The 8,310-nt window shown below is 52.0% G+C and overlaps 1 protein-coding gene across 1 annotated transcript; it reads left to right on the top strand.

Annotated features, from left to right (window-relative positions):
• The first annotated feature begins 251 nt into the window (after window positions 1–251).
• Window positions 252–5,168, top strand: LOC138370561 (proline-rich protein HaeIII subfamily 1-like). Its single transcript, XM_069334948.1, has 4 exons — window positions 252–388; window positions 4,452–4,684; window positions 4,758–5,006; window positions 5,113–5,168. Exons 1-4 carry the CDS (start codon window positions 252–254, stop codon window positions 5,166–5,168), a joined length of 675 nt encoding a protein of 224 aa, XP_069191049.1.
• The last annotated feature ends 3,142 nt before the right edge of the window (window positions 5,169–8,310 follow it).

Below are 8,310 nucleotides of genomic sequence, written 5' to 3'. Positions count from 1 at the left end.
CAACAATATGCTGACCGAGTACACAAAGATCGAGGTTTAGAGCCTGCGTCCTGAGCACTCTCCTATATGACAGTGAGTCCTGGACACTCTGTGCTCGACAGGAAAGAAAGCTGAATGCCTACCACATGCACTGCCTCCGACACATCTTGGATAAGGTGACAAACAACAGCGGCCTTGGAAGAGCAAGAATCACCAGCATGTACACAATGCTGAAGCAGAGACGAATGTGCTAGCTCGGGCACGTGGTGCGAATGGGCGACGGCAGGATCCCCAAGGATCTCCTGTACGGAGAGCTGACGCAGGGAAAGCGTCCAACAGGCAAACCTCAGCTTCGGTACAAAGACGTGTGCAAGAGGGACCTGAAAGCCATAGACGTCGATCTTGCTACGTGGGAAACACTGGCCGCAGACAGATCAGCCTGGAGGCAGTCTGTTTAGAAAAGTCTCTCCAGGTTCTTGGAGAAACTTGCCAAGCGATTGGAGGCAAAGAGACAGAGAAGGAAAGCCGGTAGCCAGGAAGACAGACTAGAATCAGACTTCGCTGACTCAGTAAGGGATGGACTGCCCTTTTGGGATTGGCCTCATCAGTCACACCAGACGCTGCACCAGGACTGACAACTAGAGCAACTCCATAGTCTCCCGAGACTGAAGGATGCCTACTACTCGTACCCTGTACGTGTGACCAACAAGTGGAATGCACTGAAAGAAGAGATTGTAGAGTCCACCTCCATCCATAAATTTAAGGCCAGAATCGACAGAGCATTCGACACTTAGAATAGTTAAGCTGTAACTCAACGGGTACAACAAGCCTAGTAGGCAGGACATAAGAAGCTAGACCTCAGTCCATCGTAGACACTCATAGTTAAGTATTGATAGATAAGAACCTCATACTACCACCACAACCCCCTCCCCCCCCCTTATACCTCCATCATCACCATACCACCATCACCCTCATACCTCCTCCCTCCCCTCACTCCCACATATTCCATCAGCTCTGGTCTGTTAACCGTTATATACTGAATTAATTGACGATTGGACCTCATCACCATAGACCCGTGTCCGCCTGGCCGCCCTGCCTCCTACCCCAGACACGCCCGCCCCGCCTCCCACCCCAGACACACCCGCCCCGCCTCCCACCCCAGACACACCCGCCCCGCCTCCCACCCCAGACACGCCCGCCCCGCCTCCCACCCCAGACACACCCGCCCCGCCTCCCACCCCAGACACGCCCGCCCCGCCCCCACCCCAGACACGCCCGCCCCGCCCAAACCCCAGACACGCCCGCCCCGCCCCCACCCCAGACACGCCCACACCACCCTCCCACCCCAGGCACACCCGCCCCGCCTCCACCCCAGACACACCCGCTCCGCCTCCACCCCAGACACGCCCACACCACCCTCTCACCCCAGACACACCCGCCCCACCCCAGACACACCCGCCCCGCCCCCACCCCAGACACACCCGCCTCGCCTCCACCCCAGACACGCCCGCCCCGCCTCCCACCCCAGACACGCCCGCCCCGCCTCCCACCCCAGACACACCCGCCCCGCCTCCCACCCCAGACACACCCACACCCTCCCACCCCAGACACGCCCACACCGCCCCCACCCCAGACACGCCCACACCGCCCCCACCCCAGACACGCCCACACCCTCCTTCACAACTCCCTCCTATTCTTCCTGAGAAATACTGGTGTTTAGCGAGAGAGTAATGGTAGTGTGTGTGTCTTCATCCCCGCCTGCTCCTCTGCTCGCCTCCTTGGACCTTTTTTGTCTAAGACGGAGAGAGGTCGGAAGGAAGGGATTTTAATGGCCCGAAAGTTTAAACCTAACAATGCGAGGTTTCTGAACCTGTTTCACTCATGTCTCTGGTTGACTCGGGTCTTGTATATTATAATAATTAAATGAATTATACCTATCTTGTATATGTGTATTGACAGTGTATTTTTGCCAACAAAATCTTAAATCTTACTTTATCTTTACTGTAGTTTAAAAGGCGTCGATTATTCAATTGGAGTGAATGTATTTTCTTGAAAAAATAAAGGATAATGGAAGAAAATTATTGAATCTTTGAAGATGACGTTAAGGGCCAGCGGTTGTTAACCTGTGATTCATGCAGCACGGTGATTGGAGAGGAGCATAGTGAGAGTTACAAAACTGACTACAGATGTAACACCATAAAGGTGTTTTTGTTAGTTTTATTTAAGATATACATATAGTTCGTGAGTCACAGACAAGGATTTGAGCGGCGCCATTCTGTCGGCCTGAAACTCACACCTCTAAGCGTTAATGACCTCAAGTTGACCTGAGGTCAGCTCATGCGAATTTCACCTTGCTTCTGCTAATCTGATAATTGTAGCCTGATAGCCTTCAAACAAGCCGTCAGTTTTAGGAGTGGCTTGGTAGAGTGCCTGGGGCTATCTACTTGTGGGCGGAGTTAGCTACTAGGTTTCCCAATATATATACTGAGGAAGCTGTAGATTCGAGAGGATAAGCAATAGGAGAACAGCCAGCAGAGCAGAGGACAGCCGCCGAGATAGGCTGTCGGCCGGACGGAGGGGGGGGGGGAGATGCTGCTTGACAACAGCAGACCCTCCCCCCCCCCCCCCCGCCATCTCTATTCAACTTAGACTCAGTCCTTGGTGAGTGAACGTGAAGGTGACTTAGTCGTGTTTACTAGTGTTGTGTGACTATCAGGGGCAGACAGTGGTAATGGTCTCGAATTCTTGGGTAATGACTCACTTTGTATATTAATAGTGAACCTTCAGTTGATTGCTTGAATTATGATATCTATCCTTTTAAATATACGATGAATTTATTGAGAAATATATATTTGATTCACTCACTTTTAATCTGATTTTAATTGTTCCTAGATCTGGGATTTTTTTATTCAATTTGCAAACCAGAGTGATAAGTATTCTTGAGGTTATTGAGTTAGAGTCTTACAGGATAGATGATACAGATGAAACATATTAATAATGACTGATAATTTAATTTTGATAACATCTTTGAGAATTTTGTGATACAGACAAGTTCCATTCCTTGTCTTGTATGTACTGACAAGAATGGATGGTGGCAGCCCTTTTTCTATCTACTTTTCTACTTCTATCTCTACCTCCACTCTCTCCTCTCCCTCCGCCCCTCTCCAAACTCTACCTTTCAACTGACGACCCTCCTCGCTCCTCCCACCTCTCTACCTCCCTCACCCCAAACCCTCACTAATTACTTCATTATCCATTTCTTCCCTTTCGGTTCTCTTAGACGTTTGTGGCAGTGAAATGTTCTAGAGTTTCTCTCTAGAGTTACGAGTAGCTGATCAAGTCCCAATGCCTTGTGTCGTGACACCTAGGTAATCAAATACCTAGGTCACAAGGTGTTGAACTAAAGAGGCTGCAGTAGGAACTCTGGGAGTGCTCTAGAATAGTTAGCTGAGGGCGGGATAACGGACAAGAGAGAGCTGTTTCCCCCGGCCTCGTTAGTTAACTGGGGGGCAGGGGGGGGGGGTGGAATAATGGACTACAGAGAGTTATTTCCCCCCACCCCCCGTTACACAGAGTTCCTTAGAGAGTTACAAACCTGACTACAGAGGACCATAGAGAGTTACAAATCTGACTAAAGAACACCATAGAGTTACAAAACTGACTACAGAGGAGCATAGAGAGTTACAAAACTGACTACAGAGGACCATAGAGAGTTACAAACCTGACTACAGAGGACCATAGAGAGTTACAAACCTGACTACAGAGGACCATAGAGAGTTACAAAACTGACTACAGAGGACCATAGAGAGTTACAAACCTGACTACAGAGGACCATAGAGAGTTACAAACCTGACTACAGAGGACCATAGAGAGTTACAAACCTGACTACAGAGGACCATAGAGAGTTACAAACCTGACTACAGAGGACCATAGAGAGTTACATACCTGACTACAGAGGACCATAGAGAGTTACAAACCTGACTACAGAGGACCATAGAGAGTTACAAACCTGACTACAGAGGACCATAGAGAGTTACAAACCTGACTACAGAGGACCATAGAGAGTTACAAACCTGACTACAGAGGACCATAGAGAGTTACAAAACTGACTACAGAGGACCATAGAGAGTTACAAAACTGACTACAGAGGACCATAGAGAGTTACAAACCTGACTACAGAGGACCATAGAGAGTTACAAACCTGACTACAGAGGACCATAGAGAGTTACAAAACTGACTACAGAGGACCATAGAGAGTTACAAACCTGACTACAGAGGACCATAGAGAGTTACAAACCTGACTACAGAGGACCATAGAGAGTTACAAACCTGACTACAGAGGACCATAGAGAGTTACAAACCTAGGTACAGAAAAGCATGGTGCTTATGGCAACATCTTGGTTACAGAACAGCGATGAGTTCCGTGGTACGTCAAGAATGTATTGGTTAGGTGTCAGCCGGTACCCCAACAGCTGTGTGCCTCCAGCAGGTGTGGAGGTGGGGCCCCAGGGCACACCTCCTGCAGGTGTGGAGGTGGAGTCCCAGGACACCCCTCCAGCAGGTGTGGAGGTGGGGCCCCAAGGCACCCCTCCAGCAGGTGTGGAGGTGGGCCCCCAGGTCACCCCTCCAGCAGGTGTGGAGGTGGGCCCCCAGGGCACGCCTCCTGCAGGTGTGGAGGTGCGGCCCCAGGGCACGCCTCCAGCAGGTGTGGAGGTGGAGCCCCAAGGGCACACCTCTTGCAGGTGTGGAGGTGGGCCCATAAGGCACTTCTCCAGCAGGTGTGGAGGTGAGCCCCCAGGGCACAACTGCAGGTGTGGAGGTGGGCCCCCAGGGCACCCCTCCAGCAGGTGTGGAGGTGAGCCCCCAGGGCACACCTCCAGCAGGTGTGGAGGTGTGCCCCCAGGGAACACCTCCAGCAGGTGTGGAGGTGGGCCCCCAGGGCACCCCTCCAGCAGGTGTGGAGGTGGGCCCCCAGGGCACACCTCCAGCAGGTGTGGAGGTGGGCCCCCAGGGCACACCTCCAGCAGGTGTGGTGGTGGGCCCCCAGGGCACACCTGCAGGTGTGGAGGTGGGCCTCCAGGGCACGCCTCCAGCAGGTGTGGAGGTGGAGTCCCCAAGGCACACCTCCAGCAGGTGTGGAGGTGGGCCCCCAGGGCACGCCTCCTGCAGGTGTGGAGGTGGGCCTCTAGCAGGTGTGGAGGTGGAGCCCCCAGGGCACACCTCTTGCAGGTGTGGAGGTGGGCCCCCAGGGCACACCTCCAGCAGGTGTGGAGGTGGGCCCCCAGGGCACACCTCCAGCAGGTGTGGAGGTGGGGCCCCAGGGCACACCTCCAGCAGGTGTGGAGGTGGGCCCCCAGGGCACACCTCCAGCAGGTGTGGAGGTGAGCCCCCCAGGGCAAACCTCCAGCAGGTGTGGAGGTTTGCCCCCAGGGCACACCTCCAGGAGGTGTGCCCCCAGGGCACACCTCCAGCAGGTGTGGAGGTGGGCCCCCAGAGCACAACTCCAGCAGGTGTGGAGGTGGGCCCCAGGGCACATCTCCAGCAGGTGTGGAGGTGGGCCCCCAGAGCACAACTCCAGCAGGTGTGGAGGTGGGCCCCAGTGCACATCTCCAGCAGGTGTGGAGGTGGGCCCCAAGGGCACACCTCCAGCAGGTGTGGAGGTTGGGCCCCAAGGGCACACCTCCAGCAGGTGTGGAGGTGGGGCCCCAGGGCACACCTCCAGCAGGTGTGGAGGTGGGTCCCCAGGCCACATCTCCAGCAGGTGTGGAGGTGGGGCCCCAGGGCATACCTCCAGCAGGTGTGGAGTCGGGCCTCCAGGGCACTCCTCCAGCAGGTGTAGAGGTGGGCCCCCAGGGCATACCTCCAGCAGGTGTGGAGGTGGGCCCCCAGGGCACACCTCCAGCAGGTGTGGTGGTGGGCCCCCAGGGCACACCTCCAGCAGGTGTGGAGGTGGGCCCCCAGGGCACACCTCCAGCAGGTGTGGAGATGGGCCCCCAGGGCACACCTCCAGCAGGTGTGGAGGTTGGACCCCAGGGCACACCTCCAGCAGGTGTGGAGGTGGGCCCCTAGGGCACACCTCCAGCAGGTGTGGAGGTGGGCCCCCAGGGCACACCTCCAGCAGGTGTGGAGGTGGGGCCCCAGGGCATACCTCCAGCAGGTGTGGTGGTGGGCCCCCAGGGCACTCCTCCAGCAGGTGTGGAGGTGGGGCCCCAGGGCACACCTCCAGCAGGTGTGGAGGTGGGCCCCCAGGGCACACCTCCAGCAGGTGTGGAGGTGGGGCCCCAGGGCATACCTCCAGCAGGTGTGGAGGTGGGCCCCCAGGGTACTCCTCCAGCAGGTGTGGAGGTGGGCCCCAGGGCACATCTCCAGCAGGTGTGGAGGTGGGCCCCCAGGGCACAACTGCAGGTGTGGAGGTGGGCCCCCAGGGCACACCTCCAGCAGGTGTGGAGGTGGGCCCCCAGGGCAGACCTCCAGCAGGTGTGGAGGTTGGCCCCCAGGGCACACCTCCAGCAGGTGTGGAAGTGGAGCCCCAGGACACTCCTCCAGCAGATGTGGAGGCGAGCCCTCCACACCTCCGAGACTCTGGTGCTAAAGCAAGTTCTCTTTCTGCAGTTCCAGCTGAGGTGTTCTTTAAAGTGTTCCTGCTTCAAATGTTCTATCCCCGGTGTTCTCTACGTTTTATCTAGTGTTCTCCTTACAATGTTCTCGTTACGTAGTTCTCTCTCTCCAGTGATCTCTATACATTCTTCAAGTGTTCTTTATGAAGTGTTCTCTGAAGTGTGTTCCTTATTCTGCGTTCTATTTAATATCTTTGTCTTGAGCGTTCTTTAATAACAGATCTCTATATTGTGTTCTCTATTCAGTCTTCTATAACAATTGTTCTCTAATCTGCTTTGTGTATGTTCTCTGTTCAGTCTTCCCGAAACATTGTTCAATGTAGTGTTGTTCAATGTTCAATGTTCTCTTTTCAGTGTTCTCTACATATGTTGGTCTCCCTAAGTAACCCGTTCTCGCACTTGTTATAGTCAGTATCTTGCTTATGAATAAGTGCATATATAACATACTAATTTATTGTGAAAATTTTAGTTTACCTTGAAAAACTGAATAGAAAACCACAACCTAACCTAACCTTCTTAGTATGTTAAGATATTACAATTAGTACTGAACCAATACCTATATTGATATTACAGTTTTATAAAAATAATGAGACAAAACTAAAATATTTAAATAAATTGTAAAGTAACTCAGGATATTTGTCAAATTTTGTATAAAATCTTTATTGTTTAATAAAACAGAGACAAAAAGTTAGTGCCTTGAAAAAAAAAGCTTGGAATATGTCACAAATGTACTAATTTATAAGCAAAATAGTGACTATAAGCAATAAGTCATATATGTGCTGTCTTGTGCGAGAGCAGGTTGCCCTAAGTGCCCGTGTGTATTAAGGACTCCAGAAGCTGTTGCCTTAAGTACAGATCTTTCTCTTAAAAGCTCAAGATAACGATTTCCATTCAAGTACCTTAAAGGCCACCTGGTGTAAGGACCACCTCAGAGTACCATCTTGGTTATCTTGAGATGATTTCGGGGCTTAGCGTCCCCGCGGCCCGGTCATCGATTAGGCCTGCTTTTTGTTACACATATCCCCAGGAAAGCGGCTGTCTAACTCCCAGGTACCTATTTACTGCTAGGTGAACAGGGGGCATCAGGGTGAAAAAAGCTCTGCCCATTTGTATCCACCTCCGCCTGGGATCGAACCTGGAACCTTAGGACTACGAATCTTTTTTTTTAGTAATCTATTTATTACTGTATTTTATTTTTGTCTTTATTGTTTTGTATGAATAAATCTTTAGAGTTTAATCAGTTTATATGATTTTTCACTGTATAAGAGTAGAGAGAGTATAATTGTTAGAGAGGTTTCGTGCCTTATAAAGCACTGAGGTTTCGTGCCTTATAAAGCACTGAGGTTTCGTGCCTTATAAAGCACTGAGGTTTCGTGCCTTATAAAGCACTGAGGTTTCGTGCCTTATAAAGCACTGAGGTTTCGTGCCTTATAAAGCACTGAGGTTTCGTGCCTTATAAAGCACTGAGGTTTCGTACCTTATAAAGCACTGAGGTTTCGTGCCTTATAAAGCACTGAGGTTTCGTGCCTTATAAAGCACTGAGGTTTCGTGCCTTATAAACCACTGAGGTTTCGTGCCTTATAAAGCACTGAGGTTTCGTGCCTTATAAAGCACTGAGGTTTCGTGCCTTATAAAGCACTGAGGTTTCGTGCCTTATAAAGCACTGAGGTTTCGTGCCTTATAAAGCACTGAGGTTTCGTGCCTTATAAACCAC

This window comes from Procambarus clarkii, chromosome 32 (assembly GCF_040958095.1).
Source record: "Procambarus clarkii isolate CNS0578487 chromosome 32, FALCON_Pclarkii_2.0, whole genome shotgun sequence".
NCBI classification, from domain to species: domain Eukaryota; kingdom Metazoa; phylum Arthropoda; class Malacostraca; order Decapoda; family Cambaridae; genus Procambarus; species Procambarus clarkii.
The sequence above is the reverse complement of the archived record's forward strand: the minus strand, read 5'-3'. Positions and strand labels throughout refer to the sequence as shown.

Coding starts and splice junctions, on each gene's coding strand:
- LOC138370561 (XM_069334948.1), top strand. CDS start 252: ATGGGCGACGGCAGGATCCCCAAGGATCTCCTGTACGGAGAGCTGACG. Junction 389..4,451: donor ATAGACGTCGATCTTGCTAC/GTGGGAAACACT, acceptor GTACCCCAACAG/CTGTGTGCCTCCAGCAGGTG. Junction 4,685..4,757: donor CCAGGGCACGCCTCCAGCAG/GTGTGGAGGTGG, acceptor CTTCTCCAGCAG/GTGTGGAGGTGAGCCCCCAG.